At 41.0% G+C, this 18,956-nt stretch overlaps 1 protein-coding gene across 1 annotated transcript in view; it reads left to right on the forward strand.

Moving 5' to 3' along the window:
* SPATA5 (spermatogenesis associated 5) overlaps positions 1-18,956 on the forward strand; it is a 153,761-nt gene that overhangs the window by 17,332 nt on the left and 117,473 nt on the right. The window contains 4 exon segments of the mRNA XM_033061138.2: positions 2,870-3,024; positions 7,101-7,310; positions 18,403-18,456; positions 18,804-18,883. Of these exon segments, the coding sequence (XP_032917029.2) occupies positions 2,870-3,024; positions 7,101-7,310; positions 18,403-18,456; positions 18,804-18,883 (499 nt within the window).

The following is an 18,956-nucleotide window of genomic DNA, read 5'->3' on the forward strand; positions in this document are numbered from 1 at the left end:
GTTCACTGATGTGGTATCCCATGCCTGTGTGAAGTCCCACTGACCCTTCAACAGGATAACTGCACTTCAGTCCTTCTTCCCTTGATGCAGGACTGGAATCAAAGAGGGAAAACCCACCTGCCCATTTCTGAGCATCCCTAGGCACTGCCAAAAGGGTTATTGATGCTCCTTAACCCTGAAGAATAGGGTAACATCTGAACAGCAGCAGGGAGAGCTGAAACAAATGCTGTGTTCAGAGTCAGTTCACAGCAGTGACATTATGCTCAACCCAAAGCATTCCCATGTGGAAGACACCCAGGAGGTGCCTGATGTTTTCTGAGGTGTTCCTGTTGGTATCTGCATTATAACTTGTGTAGTGATGAACGTGCCTTTGCCTCTGCACTGCTTCTGGCAGCAGGGTTTGCATCCTACCCTGCATTTCCTTACATTAAATCCATCTTTCAGCGTCTCAAGACAAGGATGTGTTTTCCTGCCTCTGGCAAGCCGCTGGCTGTATCCCTCTCCTGTTACTGAGGCTCCCCCCCCGCCCCTCTTGTTAGAGGTCAATCTGAAGTGCAGGAAAGAATGATTATGATAACAGGAGGAAACAGGAAGAATCATGCTTTCTTTTTCAATCTGTTTTTTATTATTGTTTTAATGTAAAACATTGTTTCAATTAAATGCTGACCTGTGCAGTGGCGTGTGCGTGCACATGCTGAAATGAATTCCGGCTTTGTTTGGAAAGCTGTGACCTCTTTATTCCTGTTCTGGATCAAGGCTGTTGCCTTTCAAACCCACTGCTGAGGACTGAAATTTCACTTGTACTCCTCATAGCACTGGCAGTAACAAACTTTAAGAGCAGTGGTCTCCTTGGGCATTTTTGTTTGCTGTTCTTTCTCAATTTTTAAAATAAATACGCTTGGTTTTAAGACTTAATCATGTCATGGGGGAAAAAAATTAATCCTGACATTTAAAATGCATCAAATGAGTGCTGGGCTACACTGGCACTTGGTGGAGCAGATAGGAATAGAAATAAGTGGATATCTTTATCATTTACTTGCATTTTTTTAAACCGATATTCTGCCCTGAAAGAAAACCTAAGACTGGACCCCAGTGCCCACTCCCACCTCCCGAAGTCACAGCTGCAATGACACTGGAATAATATGTTGAGTTTTTTATTTGTTTGGATATAAATTTTAAATTTGGGGGTGTGAATCTAAGTTGTCTCATTAAAGCTTTGTTTTGTTTTGGTTTTTTTTTTTGGCTTAAAATGAACTCCTTCAGAGGAAGGAAGGAGTGGGCGAGGAATAGCATGAAATTTGCCTTAGTTGTTAAAATGAGTCAGTTACATTTTATACTTGTCCTCTGGTGACCAGATTTTCATTTTTCTCCTTGGCCTCATGGAATGTTTTTATTTATATATCTTATTAGTTTTGGATGTTCTGTGCAAGGGGAAGCCTGAATTACAATCTTTTTTCCTTTCTGTTATTGTATTAAGAGCCTGGGTATTGGATGCAGGTGCTCCGGCTCTGCCGTAATTGGCACTTTATGGAGAGACACCAGCTGTACTGCTTCACAGGGGACATATTATATCTCTTCACACGTTGTATATATTGTAGGAAATGCAGAATTCCTGTCATTGTCAGAAACTTTGCATGTCTGCATCTACCAGTGCCTCTGCAGAAAAAAAAAAAAGACAACAATCTGCTGAAAGTTAAAACCACGTCTATTTTCAGAAACGGCTTATCCCTTTTATTGTCCTTTCATGTAGCACTAATTGATGTTTTGTTTGGTTAAATATAGAAGAGACTTAACAAATGTTTGTCTTTTTATGGTCATGCAAGGTGAGCTGGTGTGGTATGAACTGCCTCATTTGTTTTGGAACACATGGCAACAGACACCGTGTATCTGGGTGTGTGTATACCTGCATATAAAATTATACTGAACATGTAATAGTAGACAAAAAAAAAGTAACTTTTTCAGTCACAGGACAGAGTTGGAAGCAAAAGCAATAAAACTCTAAATTATATTAGACTTTAAAATGGATAATTATACAGTGGGAAAACAATCTTTCTTTTGAGCATCTTAAACAAGGGGGCTGCAGTTGCTTTCTTGGGAATGCCTGGGAGCTGCCAGCAGTACTGCTTGGTCCTGCCTTAGGAGTATTGATGGGTGAGTAGGTGGGACCTGTGTGGCTTCTGAAGGATTGATTTATAGGAAGAAACTATGAATTAGCATCAAGATTTATAGATACTGCATGTGAGTGATTTGTCCAAACAAAAGAATGGGTAAAAGCTCTTCCTGCATTTGGAAAGTGTAATTGCTGAAGGGAACAAAGAACTGTTGAGTGTTACAGGGAATGTTTGTTCCATATCCAGAAAAATGCAGGTGTCTGTCATCTTACTAAATGGAAAAATGGGGTTCCAATAAAAGTTAAAGCAATCTCATAGTTTTTTTTTTTTTTTTAATTTTGAAGATACTGTCCTGATAATAGAGAAGTGGGCGAGATTGTGAATTTCTTGTGAGCTGATTTAATGTGTCCTTGAATGTTCATTGTCCCTCTTCCTCTGTGGTTTAGAAATGTGTTCAGATCTGAACATCCAGATTTGCCCTGTAAGCTTCATCTCTGGGAAAACAGGAACAAGGCTGTTTGGTTCTGTCTTTTGGAACAGATACATCTTATATTCTATGTGTGGTTTTTAAATCCCCTTATTTGTACTCTCCCATCAGAAGTGAATGCGTGTTCTCTGACGTAGTTCGGGCCCAGCACTGAAGCACTTTTGAACATCATTTCCTTTGCAGTGCTGCAGTATTTTTGTGTGTGGTACACTCTGCTGTGGTGAGAACCAGGAGGAAGCCTACCCATTTCCATGTTTTTGTGTTCCATTAGGTCTGTACGCACTGCGGAGAGCGCTGGGGAAGAGGCCCGGCCTGTGGGACACCGCGGTGGCTGGGTCAGTGATGATTGCTTTCAATGACTTCCTGCAGGGGATGAACGATGTCAGGCCCAGCGCCATGAGGGAGGTGGCAATTGATGTGCCAAAAGTAAGTTGTTTTTGTGCAATGCTGTGGCAACTTTGTCAGGAGTTGTATGGAGTGGAAGCCTTAATTTACTGATTCATGTTGTGCATTATCTTTCTGTTTGCATGTCTATTTATTTATAATTTCAGACCCTTTGCAGAATGGTTCCTAATGCTTCAGGAAGAGTTTGGAGTGCAGGATTATATCTCCTGATCTGTAGATTTTTATGCTGAGCAGATTAATGGGGTAATAATCTTCAGATGCATGTTCAAGGAAGGTCTGGGATAGCCATGAAAGCTGGACCCTGTTTGGAAGCGGACACAAAATAAAGCTGAAACCAGCTGTTAGCATTTGTAACCAAAATTGTTGAAACAAAGCTGTCAAGAGTTTGATTGCTCTGATTTTTGTGTAAATGTGGCCTGAATGTCTTCAGTGGCATTATATGGTTTTAAGTGAAGGCAGAATTCAATGTGTAGGCAGATTATCACTGCCAAGTGTCACTTGTCAGATGACTGTCATTATATGAGCATTTTGGTGGTGCCAGGTTCATCTTTACCCTGCTTACTGCCCTTTTAATTACATGTTATAGTGGTTCAGTAGCAGACCCAACATAAACTGGGCTGGGGAACTGATCTGGTTTAAAGCAGCTCTGATCTATGTTAAGAAGATTGAGCAAATAATTTTTTATTTAGTCTGTCTAATCCTGATTCTTTGAGCAGTTGTGCTGGTGTTTCTCAGCAGCTTCCCAAGCCCTAGAAGAAAACATTTATATTTCATTGCATGAAAATGAGTCATTTAGGAATTAGATTGCATAACTGTAGACCCTTATTCCCAAACTTATTGGAATGGGAAATAAGATCCATGAACCGGATGCAGCACGCAGCCAGCTCGGATGTCACACTTGGCTTGCTAAGAGTCCATGCTGTGCAGGGTGGAATTGCCTGGGCTGGCCCCAAACAGCTTTTCCTGGAAATGGTGTCATGGCACCAATATCCTCAAGGCTAAGTGGTTCTGCTGAGAGCCAGAGTTACTAATTCTTGTCTTGCTCATTGTGCTACTAGCTCGTGGGCTCAGGTTGTTACCCCTGTGCTGTGCCTCCCAGGCACTCCAGCCCCTTTGGAGCCAGGTGGAATGCTGCCCAAAGGCACAACACTGGCAGGTAGAAGCAAGGCCTTGAGGTACTGCAGGAAATCTGTTCTCAGTCCTGGTCAACCCACTCCTCAGGCTCCTCTTGTCCACTAAACCACCCTGCTAGTGGCTTCCTTGATTATCACTTGATTTTATTTGTTAAACACCCACTGAGTTATTGGAGTATCACTGGAATTCATTCCTTTATTAACAACATAGTGGGGATTGCTTTTGTGCTGACAGGACCTGCATTCCCACAAAGAATGCATATTCTCTGAAGATGTAGATTAAATTTCAAGCCATGTGTTTGCTACCTGGGGTGAGTTTGAAGTAGAATCTAAAGTACGGGGTGCAACAGATTTTGTGCCCTCCCATAACACCTACCAAAGGATGAAAGTGTGGAACTAGATGATCTTTAGGGTCCATTCCATCTCAAAATATTCTGTGAATGATGTAATCTAAAAAAATCCTTGCTAAAAATGACTTCAAACACTAAATAAATTAGAAGTTGTGAGATTTTTTCCCAAAGAGAAGACAGGAATTTGAGCTACGTTAATAATATCTACTTTTTAGGTAGGTAGTGCAGGTACAGTGCTCACTTGGCATCACATTTGGTATGGATGGGACTTTTGGCCTGTGTAGTTACTTATCAGTAAAACCATTGACATGCAGGAGTTCTTTTGATTTTTAGCTTCATTTTTCAGATGGTGAGCTCTTTCATATTTCATTGCTTTGCAGTAGCCATGTGCCAATCAAATGAGAAGAGTTCAAACTAACTTCTGAATAAAGCCACAGTTCCTTCCTTTTGTGCCTGAATTGTGTTGGCTGTGACCAAAGCAAATGTAAAATCCTTGCTGCCTAGTTCTGTGTGGCATCTTGCCTTCTGTTTTTACAGAACCTCTCTTGAACTTTGCTGTGTGTTACAACCTTTTTGGAATGCTGCTTTTTCTGCAGCAGGAATTTAGGAGAGAGAGGATGCACATTACAAATCAGAAAGTTAATACTGCGGTTCTTTGGAGAGTTGCACTGCAGTTGCTGTTCCTCCCTCTCCTATGGGTCTTTCTGAATTTTTTTTTCAGAGAGTGCTGTGGGTTTTGCTTGCCTCTTTCACTCCCTTTACTGCAATTCAACTCTCAGATTTGTGTCTTTGCAGCCAATGGGTTCTGGATAAGACATCCTTTGCCTGTTTTATTTCTTTATTACTGGTGCTTAATAACCTCTGGGGAGCTGCTGCTCTGCATCGCACTCTGAGCTCTGTTATTCTGGGGAGAGCTAAAGATTGCAGCAGTAATGAAATGTTGGTGTCCTACATGCTGTCGCAGAGAGCTGGTTTTGTATGTGTGAGCCCAGCCCTAAGGCTGATCTTTAAAGCCATTTCCACAGTGACATCACATCACACCTCATTGCTGGTGTTGCAAGACCTCTCCTTTGAGTTCCTGTGCAGGTGAAGCAGTCTAACTGTTGCTGGTGGACTGCTCCCCAACCTTTCTCCCCCTCCCCACCCCATCCACACTTATCTCTCTTCTTTTGAAATGAGGAAAAATCTGTTCTGTTTAGAATTCACCAGAATGTGAAGGGAATGGTTTATTAGCTATTTTTGCTTTGAATACTATTGCTGCACCAATTCCACTTGTACTGTTGGAATTCAAAGTGAAGTCAGAATAAGTCTCCAGATTGCTGGAAACAACCTTCATGTAAAGTGGCCTTATTTCACCTTTTCTGTACAATTCTGTCACTTGTGTTGGTGTTAAATGACATGTAGTGGGTCTGAAAAATCACTTGAATGATGCCTGAATGATACTCAGTACACTGAATATTTGCAGAGGGTGACTGAATATTTAAGAGGGTGGAAATAATATTTAAGAGTTTTCTCCCTGACTTTTTACGTGCATGTGAAGTACTGCTAATAGATCTTGCTTTCTGTTGCTGAATTATACAGGGAATTCATGATGGCCTAATTAATTTCAAGATGTTCTTGTTCATGTTTGTCAAAATATTTGATTGGAATGACTAGTCCATGGTTTGCCAGGTATGAGCAAGGATTGATATTGAAAAAAGGAGAACAAGCTTGTCTTCTACCCTCAGAAAAAGTTGTCTAAGAGTGTCAAGATTTAGTTCTGTGCAGTTTACAAAGCTCCTACATAGAATCAAGGATTGTAGGGGTAGGTAATGACATTTTTAAAATGAAATTTAAGCCACACTATTTTATGTCTGACTCAGAAGCACAGACTTCTGTTGTTTGCTCTCTGCTCTCTTTGTTATTTTCTTCTCCATAAAAGTTGACAATCTAAGAGAAATTTTATTTGATTTGAAGTTTGCTTGGTCTTTAACAAAAGTGCTTGCACCACATCCTAATACTCTTTTTCATCTGCTTCAATAACAGACTGAATTACCTTTTTCAAGGACTGTCCACTTCTAGTTTCCACTCCTTGTGCATCTGGAGAAAATAAGGACAAACCAAGGGTGACACCAGCTTTCAGCTTGGGGGAAAGGCAATACCTTACCTCTCAGCAACACTCTGCTTGCTTTCCACATCTAACTCACTTTCCAGAGCTGAAGGATGATTTATGTTGAGCAAATTTCTGGAAGAGTGTTTTAAGGCAGAAGATTATTTGATTTAGGTGTGCCTTGACATGTTTAATACTTGAACAGGAGTGTATGGTGACCAGAGGAAGAGCAGGCTGGGAGGATGTGGAGCAAAGTCTCAGACTTGTTGACAGCCATGTAGGAAGAGGTGTGGCAGGTTTTAGATCTGCCTGCTTTTTTGGGTAGGACATATCACATGGCTTTATGTACTCCTGACAAGCCTGTCTTGTGCTTCTTGTTTAATGAAGACTTTTTGAAGAAGTGACTCATTAAAAACAAATTCATTAAAGAACCAGTGCACATTCTACAGAGCATTTTTGTTTTGTTTAATTTTTTAATAGTTCTTCTCCATGTTCTGAATTCAGCAAAAATGCTCTGTTCTGCAGGTGTCTTGGTCAGACATAGGAGGACTAGAAGATGTCAAGCTGAAGTTGAAACAGGCAGTTGAATGGCCTCTCAAACATCCAGAGTCCTTCATCCGAATGGGGATCCAGCCTCCCAAAGGTGTCCTGCTTTATGGACCTCCTGGGTGCTCAAAAACCATGATAGCAAAAGCTTTGGCTCATGAAAGTGGCCTCAACTTCTTGGCAGTGAAGGTAGGCCATTCAGGCTCATGTTTTTCTTAACTCTTGCATAACAACTGATGGTTTAGCAATTTCCAGTGTTCAAATCCAGTGGGTCTTAGGTTTTCTGATCCCTATATATGCTCCAGCAAACACCTTGTAAAAACCTTGTGTTTTCTTGTATGCTGTTAAAAGAATTGTTATTTATTTTATCTGTTTTATCACAGCACAGATGTTGGATGGACAGGTAAGCTGTAGAGTGACATCTTAAATATTGGCATTGTTTAAAGTCTCTCTGAAAGTGGCAACAGTATTTATACTGCAATTAAAGCAATGTAAATGAAAAGTGACTCTGGATAGTGGATAACTGCTCTTACTGTAATAATTACTTGCATGCATGGAATTATTATAATCTAATCTCTTGCATTCCTTTTCATTCCTCAGGAAGGTCACTTTCTTTATCTCACTGTGTTTCATTACAGATTTTTCTTGTCCTATTTGCCTTTTTTCCTGGGGAAATAGTTTTACTTCCATCAGTTTTCAGAAAGCTTGCAAAATCAGTTATATCTTGAATACTCTTGGATAAATGGGATAGTCTCTCAGCGTTAAGAAACACTTAGTATAGAAAAATTTTGGATTTTGTTGCTTATGAATCAGTGTAATTGATCACTGTGGGTTGTATGGAAAACATATGAATGGAAGTTATTTAATAATAATACTGAGCTTCACTGCATAGGAAAGAAAAAAAAAAAGATAGCAGAGTGATTCCACATGGGGTAGTCTTGCAGCTGTGTCAGAATGTTAATGAAGTGCAAGAAAAAACATTTGTTTAAGTATTTTGAAAGTATCTCCTCCTCAGCAGTAAGATCACGTCCCCTTCTCTGTTGACCATGTCTTTACTCACAAAGCCTCCTGTGTTAGTTTCTGCACAGCTTCTTCCTCCTCCCATCCTTTCAGGCACGCTGGAGCTGGATCCTCTCTGGGAGCAGAGGCAGTTGTGTTGACCCTGAAGCCAGGGGCTCTTCACTGCCTGGGCTCCCTGGGATTGCAGGCAGCCCTCTGGGTCACAGTCACATCAACAAGGGCAACCTTGGAAACCTCAACCCTTAAGAAACTCTACCTTTACTGCCTCTTCCATAAAGACAAAGTAGTTCTTTGTGCTCCAGAGTTACTGGTAAACAAGGTAACCTTTTCCTCTGCCTCTGTTTAAAAGAAAACATTCCTCTTTGTCCCAGTGCCCGTGAGGGTGGGGAAAAAAGGTAGCAGTCTGGGGAAAAAAAAAACCCTAACAGTTAAGAATGGATGTTGTTGCTGTCTTGTTTCCCTCAATCACAACACCTTTCACATTTTTACTGATGCACTTAATTGTCTGAAAGTGAAGGGTGGCTCATGCTGACCAGGAGGTATCTGAAGGTGCAATGGTGGGAAATGCTGGTGTACAGAATGCAGATTTTTCCATGGTGCAGTTCTGCACGTGCAACATCCCCCCATCATTGACAAACTGCAGCAGAAGTGTCTGGCTCTAGCAAACTGCCTGTGATTCCCTGTTGATTTAATTCCCCTGGCCTGGAACTGGTCAAATATTCAATGTACAGATGTTTCAAGAAGCACATCTCTGGAGCATGTCCAGCCTTGGACATGTTGACTCCAGGAAGGGAACATAGCCCACTTTCTCTAACTTCACATTTGTTTCCAGGACAGAAAAAGGCAACATCCATCATGTACTAAATGTGTTAAATATCGTCTGTAGCACTTTTTCAAGCACAACAGGCATGAATTAATTTCCACTGCAAGTATTCCTGCAATAAATCCAAAGTAGATGAATATGTGGGGTTTTGGTTTATTTTGATGGGGTTTTTTTAAAGGGGATTTTTCTTGCATATAGCCCTATTAATTTTCCTGCTCTCTAAATTTTGTCTCTGATATCCATCCCTGGAACTGACATCAGGCATTTTGAAATGAAAGTGTGATTCTTGATTTACTTTTCAGACTTGCATTTTCCTTCCAGTGTCTCTCGAGTAAGTAATTCTGATGAAAAGTGTCTGCTCTACAGCTTGTGGGATCCTCTTTGGGGATGGTGCAGAGGGCAGAGGCTCTTCTGGAGCAGGGGCTGCAGGCAGGAGGCACAGCTGTAGCTGTGGGAGCCTGCTGCTGGATGCTGCCTCTCCCTTTGTCCGTGAAGCCTGAGAGGAAATCGATTCTGTTCCATGCAGTGCTTGCTCGCGCCAGTGATTTTTGGAAGGCTGGACCTATTGTGTCTGCACACTGCATTTAAGAGCCATGGGCACAGTAATTCCCAGCTGCCACCAGTGCAGGATGTGTTGTCTGTCTGAGCTGGCTGTCCTGCTGCAGTGCAGCAGGTATCACCCCTGCCCCAACCTGCCTCCTTCCAAAGGAAGGCTTTTTGTTTGCTACGTGTGTCTGTGCAGTTTGGACAGCTGACTGTTCAGTGAGACGTTTCAGCTGGGTTATGAGCAAACTGCTCAGATGTGACCTTTCCATCCATCCTGGGCATGGGGAGCTGTCACAGGGCAGCCTCTGGCCCGTGTCTGACTGGCCTTTCGTGAGGCTTGGGAGATGGGCTGAGTCTCCATGTCATTTCTGGGCAGAGGAGCTGAAGAAAATAACGTGATAACAGATGTTTGACGTTGCATCCTGTTCTCTCCTGAAGTCTATTGTGAGGTTTGAATGGTTAGTGTTACAATGAATGTGGCCCTTTTGTAAACATGCTCTTTGATACTTGGCCAAAAACTTTTTATAGCTGTATTTTCACCAAGATTGGTGACCTTTTGCTTTTCCAGAGCGAAACAGCTTGTTGGTTGGTTGGTTTGTTTTACAAAGCAATCTTGCATATAATTCCTAGGGGGAATAGTTTATTTTTGTTCTTTCTCTTGACTTTCTTTGTCTCTAACACAATGTATCTGCTAAATTTACTGAGGAGGAGGTTGTCAACTACTTTCCAGGAGATGGCTCTTCCTGCTCCTTCCCGTCAACCCCTTTTTCTGAATCTCTTGTAGCACTGAGGCTTTTCAGGGTTTTAGTGGTCATCTGGATTATTCCCCCCTCCAAACCTCTGCTACAGAAAAGGCAACTGAATTGTTCTCAGCTGCTTGGAGATTTTCTTAAGTGTTTTGCAGTCACGGATACAAGTGTGCAAGACTGCAGGAAGGAATAGATTAGGATAATTTTTTCATTCTGCAGGATTGAACATCAGTCTTGACTTATCAACAACTTTTGATCTGACTGCTTATTTCAATCAGACGTCTCTGCACTTTTGTCCTTCACAGTCCTCTTGTGCTTGTCCCCAAGTTTGTAATTTTCTTCTGAAATGTGTTTTATGCATTTTTGTGCTACTAAGAAAAGCCCCTTATATACAGGTATGGGACCTATCCATGTGAATATGATGGGGATATAATTTTCAGCTTCTGCCAGGCTGATGACACCTTGCTATTACATACAACCTGTCTCTCTGACATTTTTGCTTTAGATGTCATCTAAAACTGAACATGAAGGAAATGAAACCCTTTGTCACTGTGTTCCCTCTTTTGACTATTTATGTGGTAGGTATTTCTGTGGACTGTGTTGTCAGTTCCTGCATTTAGGGTCAGCTTTGACTAGCTTTTCTTTCTTTTGAGCTATATTTTTGTGAGACCACTAGGATTTTTGTGGTGATATTATGTTTTTGGAAGAAGCTCACCTATTTTACTATATGGTATAGATAATTATCTCTGCATTTGTCTTGCATCTTAGTTTATTTAGGTGTGTTATGAGTGCCCTCTTGGATTTTAAGTTTCTTAGTTTATTTTATTTTTAGGAAATCCTTTGTCACTGTGTTGTGCTAAGAATCAAATTAGTATTACTTTTCCTTACAGATTTGCTGTTGCTTTTCTGGGAAGCAATTTGCAGAGACTCTGTGTGGAATTTTTTCCCCCCTCCTATTATTGTGCTGTTTAGGTCATTAACTTTACTACCAAATAAGAAAACCATTGAGCTTTTTTTTTTTGGTTTTAACCTATTTTAGAATGAACACTGGAGTCTGACTCACTGGAGTCTCTTAAGATGTCAGGCTGGGAGGCCACCATCAGGACAAACCCATCCAGATAAACTCCATCACCCAGCTGTGATGGTCTGATCCATGGGGACTTGGAGCTCTGTTTGCTGTCCAACAAGCAGATTACCTGAGTTTATAAGATACGTAGCAAGAAAAATTATGTAACTTCTATATGCTAGTGAAAGTTTCAGAAACATCATTTTTCCTCTTGCTGCTTAGTGGTTTTTAACATTTGTCTGTTTAAAATCAAAAGTAAGGCAAAACCTCACTTGGGGTAGTGGCAAAAACCAGCTTAAATTTAAAAAAGTTAATGCCTTGCAGTTCAGCTAAATGAGACACAGTAATTGTTGTAAACAGGATGAAGCAATGCTTGGAAAAAAACAAAACTCACCACACAAAACAAAAGAAAACCAAACCCACCTGTGACAGTAAGGAGTGTTTAAGGATGTCAGCACTGAGCAAACCACTGGTATAGATGATGTGAACTCTGTTCTTAAACTTTAATTTGAAATGTTGGTTAAGAGAGCCAACTGTAGTGTGATTTTTTTTTTTTAAGAGAAAATATTCCTGACCTTTTATTTGCTGTAACTTAAGAACTTGAGCAGAAGGAATCTTTTCTTTTTTCAATTAGCAGTAATTACAAAAATATACACAGTTCCCAGGGCTCTGACTTCACCTTGGCTTGCTTTAGCTTCCTGTATCACCCAGCCGATGCTTTTGTACCACTCCCCGTGCTTGACATGTGCTTAAGCTTAGTTTGTCATCTGGGTCAATTATGTCAAAATATTTTCCAATTCAAGTTTCCTCTGCTTTTCCCTTCAGCTCTTGGCTGTGGCAGCTCCAACAGATTAATGAGGCTTGGAAAGGTCGACTGCTTTCCTTTGTGAAGAACTGTCACTGAGTTTTGGGGAGATAGCTTAGCCTTTTAATGGGGATTTCAGTGAGCAGAAGCCTGAAATAAGAAAGCTTGGTGATTATAAGCAAGGCATTTAAGATGAAAAAAATGCAGAAGCATTGTGGTTTCATGTGAAATTTTGTCAAACATTTGATAAAATTTCTAAGATAATTCACGGTTACCACATTTACAGTAACTTGTTAGTTAATTAGCAGATAGTAAAAATAACTCTATTTGAAAAAATTGACATTTTTTACTAGAGATAAGTTGAGATTCTTTGAGCTCTTTTAATCCTGAAACTCTCTGCATATTTTACTAAACTAAAAATAAATCATTCATCCATTCTTACCATAAACTTACCAAAAGTGAATATATGGGCAGAAAATGGTTAAATATAATCCCCATCTGGTTTTTTGTCTCTTCACAATTACCTTGCAAATTTAATTTTTATTAGCACTTAGTTTTTCTCTCTTTCTCTTCAAGTAACCAGTGGAGGAATGGAGTGTTGCTGGAGGTGTGAAGTCTCAGCAAACAGGTTTTGCAGCAGGGGTGGCTCATTTTCTGTGCTTTTGCTGTGTGATTTTTGCTCCTGCGTGGATCCTGCCCTGATGATGCCAAAGGCACTCCGAGGGCACTGGTGCATGCAGGGAGTGCAATTTGGTGTTTCCAGTCAGTTCATTCTGCAGTGCAAATCCTGGCTTCTGTCTTCTGTAAAGAAGCCACAAAAAATTGTCACTGTAGTTTGCTGGTCAAGGCAAATGGCAAACAAGTGGATTCTGAGGCAGGCAATAAAGAAAATTGGTTATTTGATTTGCCTTTGCAGTCTGACCATGCTGCTTGTAGCAACTTCACTGCAGAGATTGGGGATGACAGGGTTTTGCCAGTTTGCTCCCTTAAATACTTTGGAGCCCCCAAGCACCTGCTGAAATGGAAGTGTTTCAAACCCCAGACAGGTGTCAACAAGTTTTTAAGGTCCTGTGGAATGCAGGGCAGAGGGAGAGGAAGTGATTAAAATGGTGCATGGTGCTCAGCCTGGGGTTTCCTTGTGCTGAGAAGCTGGGAGTGATGCAGATTAAATCTTTAAGCAGCCCTGAAAGAGAAGAAGCAGGCTTTATTCTTAACAAGCAAATAGAATGCGTTTTCTGAGCAAATATTTTTCTATGCAGCGTAACCAATTACCAAATCACACATGTACAGCCTCTGCCTTAGAAAGAGCCTTACTGTTAAAATCAAGGAAGTCTCAGTGTTTATCTTGTTAACTTGCTTCCCTGCAGCCGCCCTGAGTCATGTGCTGCTTTGGTTAGACTGTGGAAGGGATGGAACAGCATTTTGCCATGGAGGTTACAGTGCCTAAAGACTCAATAACTAATTTCTGAGTCTCTTCAGTGTTGTTAGAGTAGAGCATAAGGTTGACAGAATTGGGATTGTTCAATCTGGAGAAGAGAAGGTTTAGGAGTGACCTGATTGTGACCTTCCAGAAGCTAAACAGAGCCTACAATAAAGATGGAGAGGCTTTTTCCAAGAGCATGTAGTGACAGGATAAAAGGAATGGTTTTAAAATGGAACAGATTTAGATTAGATAGATTAGGAAAAATTCTTTACTGTGAGGGTGGTGAGGCAGAGGTGCAGGTTGCCCAGAGAAGTTGTGGATTACCCATCCCTGGAGTTCTTCAAGGTCATGTTGGATGAGGCTCTGAGCAACCTGGTCTGGTGGAAGGTGTCCTGCCCATGACATGGAGGTTGGAGCTAAATCATCTTTAAGGACTCTTCCAACCCAGGTCAGGAATTCTGTGATTCCATGACTCTATCTCACCTTTAGCGTCAAAGCTGGAAAGAATTAAAGAAGGATGTTAGTTTTAACTCTGTGAAGGATGCATTGGTGGGGTGGGATCAAACTTTGCTCCTCTGAGCTGGATGTCTAAGCTTCTCCTGCAGTCTTGAGAGAAATTAATTAGCATGTGGCACCTGAGAGGTGAATGTCTACCCAAATCAGTTTGTGTCAATGTCTAACTCAGATGTCAGTGTGTGACTGTGGGCACTGAACATTGCCTCAGGAACACATTGTGAACAATTGAAAAATAATTTTGGCACCTCTGTCTTTTTTTTTTGTTCCCCTGAGACTCACAATACAGAGCTTAGTTTCTAGAGACATAATTTGAAATTAATTATTAATTATGACTGATACTTTAATGTCTGTTTGACTATTTCTGCTTTGAATATGGTGAAGAAGGAATTGTGCTTTCTCTTGTAGTAATAATCTATTGGATGTGATATAAACTCTCTAGTTGGATGTTTAGCACATAGGAATTGTGCTCTGTGGCTAACAGAATTTAATGTGTCTGTGTAAGAGCTCAGAACCTATATGTGAAGTTATCACAGTATTTCTGAGGAGTCTAGACTGAGCTGTATGCTGGAGACATCTGGAGCTGTGCCCATGTGACTCAGAAAGAAAACCTAAGTGCATAACTTGCCTGATTGTCAAAAGAGTTAAAAAAAAAGTAAGAGAAGTCACTGTCTAAATTTCCTAGCCAAGTGGTGGAAAAAATCTTAAGCCCTGCTCTGAAAAATGACTGATAGTCTTTAACTTCAGGGATAGCAGATGTCCCTCTTGCAGTTTAAAAACACTTTGAGAACTTGTCAAAACCATGTGTGCACAAGCTTATCTCATGTTGCTGCATGTATATAGGGGTTTTATCTTCTGTGCAGTTAATCTTTCAAGAGTTGATTCTGAGACTGTTTTAAATGTAAGGAATTGTATTTTATTGAAATAAAAAAGAAATCCAGACCATAAGCAAGGAGAAGGTTTTGTGATACACAGGGATATATCCTGTAAGTGGGGATGGAATAGTCTTTAAGCAGAGCATGCCTGGAAACCCTTTCTACTTTGAGGCTGAATAAAGAAACCTCAGCAGTATCCAGTGGGCCTGAATTGGCAGATTTTTTTACTGTCAGTCTGGACTCTAGCTCACAAATGCTTATATGCATGGCTAAGCTACAACCACTTCTGCCAATTTTCTGCTCCACATCTTTTGCTGGTTTTGGAGTCCCTGTGCAAATGACCACAAGAAGCAGCTTTTATTTCTTCATGTCTGTTTGTATGGAAGATGACTTGTTGCAGATGGGAACAGAGCTGTGCAGCATTAAACTAGCCCATTTTTTCTAGCACCTCGTGGTCAATCTATCAACAGCCATAAAAAGCTTTTAAAAGAATCCTTATGCTCACTCCTTTGGCCAGAGAAATGATATTTCAACAAATGTCAGCTTGCTAAGTCAAGCTCATGTCATTTGATTTTTAAAGCATTTAGAAAAGCACTGAAAAATAAAATAAAAAAGCTCTCCTGGTATTTCTTCAGTGGCCTCTAAAGAAAGTCTGCTAAAGGTGAGTTTTGTGAAAATGAGAAGTTGTATCAGCTGCCAGCAGGTGACTTTGTGGTGGCCTGCAGACTGCCTGTCCTGCAGATTTATTTTTCAAATAAGAGCTGCCATCAATCTGAGCTGAAGGACAGCACAGGTGCAGACAGGGTAAGGCAGAGGCTCAGCTCAGGTGGGACCAGAGCTCACACAGTTCATTTGCTACCTGCAGCTGCTTTGAGCATTTCTAGTTTTTGTGTTGTGGTTTTTCAGTGTTTGCATGATTGAATTGTACAGCAATTCCTCCTCTTCTGTGTGTGCTTTGTCTTTTTCTTGCCATGGACAATAAGGATTCTGAGCTGCTCACAGAAAAAACTGTGACACTCAAATGCAGTTCTGGTATCCCTCATGAAGGGTGAACTAGGAGACTTTCAAACCAATTTTCATGAAATTTCTCCACAAAGAGGCACAGGTCACTAACATGTAGTGATCTTTCCCCTGGATTTGCTGCTTAATGAAGAGAAAAATGGAGAAAAACCTTCATGTTGAAGCTTACAGCAAAATGCTGCATTCAGAATAATTCTCTTTGAAACATTTTAAACTGTATTTATTGCTTTTATGTTGCCTTCATCATATTTTAATGCTTAATTAAAAATAAAACTACAAGCATATGAAATTATATTGTACCTTAAAGCTCAAATAGAGTAGTTTTGGGTTTAAGTTTGTTGGTTTGTTTTTTTTTCTGAGACAAAAGAAAATATCAGGCTGTTTGATGTTGGGTCATAGAAGAGGAGCACACCGTTGGCACTGATGTGTGTGATGTTGGTTTCCATGGAAATACTGATGTGAATGAAGATTACTTATGGGAATAAGGGCATGAAAGAGAAGGTCCACAGGCTCCAAGGCAAAGTTAGGGAGAGAAATCTCTAATTGGGCGTAGAGTCTGCAGCAGTTTCTCATTGTAACAGGGAGCTGGATGGAAAGAGAGGACTCTGCTCTCATTCCTTAAGGATTTGTCAGGGCTGTGCTATCAGATTCCTGATCTGTCCTGAGCATGATGAACAAGGGCCTGGAGCAGCTGGGCTGTCTCTGAGCTGCAGCCTGTCCCTCACTAACACTGCTCCACACTCCTCAGGGGTGGTGTCAATAGCAGCAAAAGGCTTTGTGATTCTCTCACACCTCGTTTTTTGTGTTTCTCTTTCCGTCATTCCTTGGTTTTGTATCTGAATAATTCTGTTTCCATGCAAACTCTAATTTTGCAGTCATTGGAGGCCTCCAGGTGACACTTTAGCTACCACAGCAGTTGCTTTAAGGGTGGATGTTGCTGAAAGAAAACAATGCCAGTTGTGTAATTTACCTTTCCTACAGGCAGTGCACACAGTGCTGTCCCTGTCAACCCTTTTAGTGTGGCTTTGGCCTGTCTAGGTCTGTCTGCTGCACTGTCTCACCTGGTCCTTTGGATAAAGGACAATCTTGGAAAAGAAGGAAATAAACATGGTGTCTATGCCTGGATGCTTTGCTGATACCAGATGACTTGTGCTTTGCTTTTCAGAGGATATATTTTTTACCCCTACTTAAGCACAGGTGTTTTTCAGTGTCAAGGTAAAGTCATGTATTAACTGTTATTGCAGGAATGAAAATGAGTGGTGGAGAGGGGAGGCTGCAAAACCCAGTGTGCTGCATTTTCAGAGTGGTGAATCTGTGTTCCACTGACCTGGGAACAAAGTCCAGATGGTCCCATTCAAAGAGGGCTTGTGACGGAGGCTCTGTCACTGCCAGTGCAGAAATCTCTGTCTGCCACACATTGTTAATTGTGACATACCTGCTGTTAAAGCTGCCCTGTGCTCTGGGCTGAGTATTACCTGGAGGCACCCGCAGCTGGGAGGAGGTGGTTCAGCTTTCTGACTCTGAAGGATGTTTCTTCTGGGGAAATTACAAGGACACCTGTTGTTGCCTGGAAAATAGATTGGAGCCACTGGCTCTTTTCATTCAGGGCAGCAGATAATGATCCTTGTTTGTGGCTGCAGGTCAGTGTTGATGCAAACCAGGCTGAAGTCAATGAGTCATTACCAATCCCAGGAGAAGCTGAGGCCCATTAGGAAGCATTATTTAAGCAGCCTATCCTACAGGATGCAGCAGAACAGAAAATACTCTGAGAATTTGCCATTGTTTTACTTTTTATAATTGCAAGTACTTGTTCAAGACTGGAATGCTGACCCTGTGGTCTCCAGTCTGTTCCTGGTGCAAGGGGCTGTGAGAACAACCAGGCACCACAGCAGCTGGCACTCATAACCCTGCTTGGCAGCTCAGCAGAGGAGCAGGAATGTGCATGAGCTCAGACACTGAGCAGCTTCCTCGCTAGGGATGGTTTCAGGTGTGCTGCTCTGGAGCTTTTTGCTTCACCTGCAGAGTGTCAGGTTCAAAGAAGTGCTACTAAACATTAGTTTAAGTCACTGTTGTGGTGCTTGGTTGCACAGGGTGCAGGTAAATGCTTTACTGTGATTTGTCCTGGCTGGTTTGCAGCCCCTTGGTACTGTTGTTGAGCACTTTTAAGAACCTCACAGCATTTGGTTTTTTGGTTAAATCCATTTCATATTTAGATACTGGCAAAGTGTTAGGATGAGAGAACTAAACAACATGCATAGATACTAAAATAAGTGGAGAAAGCTTGGTACCAGGTAGAGGGTAAATTAAAAATACAATCATAACACTTACAAATGACAAAATCTCAGAATTTTTTGTAACAGCATGACCAGGGTAGCACTGGCAGATTATCTTAATAATTTTGTATACAAATGTATCATGCTTTTTAATTTTCTCTTTTGCAGGGACCCGAGTTGATGAATAAATACGTTGGTGAGTCTGAACGAGCAGTGCGAGAGGTGAGATGTTAGATATTAAGCTTCCTTGGCTTTCAAATTCTTCTCTGCTTGTGAGGTTACCATTAAACTTTCTGAAAAACTGCTTCTGGTGTAAGCTTAAAAAAGAAGATAAAAAAATGAAGCAGCAGGGATATTTAGCTTTCTCCTGCATCGACCTAGTGATACATGTTGAATTTGGGGTCTTGAGGTGGCTTTTACTACAAGCCTGTCTTATTAAAAATCTGTTTTAAAATAAAAAAGGCTGTTACATGAAGCTCTGTAGGTCTTGAGATGTGCAGGGAGTGATAAGTGTACTGTAAACAGCTTCCATCCCTTAAAACTGGGTATTTAATTGTTGTTTTTTGTAGATCTTCAGGAAAGCCAGAGCAGTGTCTCCTTCAATTCTTTTCTTTGATGAAATTGATGCCTTGGCTGGTGAAAGGGGAAAGTAAGTAATCCTGTTACAAAAACAGCAGACATTATTTCCTGATAAATTACTCTCACTGTACAATCACATATTT

This window comes from Catharus ustulatus, chromosome 5 (assembly GCF_009819885.2).
Source record: "Catharus ustulatus isolate bCatUst1 chromosome 5, bCatUst1.pri.v2, whole genome shotgun sequence".
In the NCBI taxonomy this organism is placed as follows: Eukaryota; Metazoa; Chordata; class Aves; order Passeriformes; family Turdidae; genus Catharus; species Catharus ustulatus.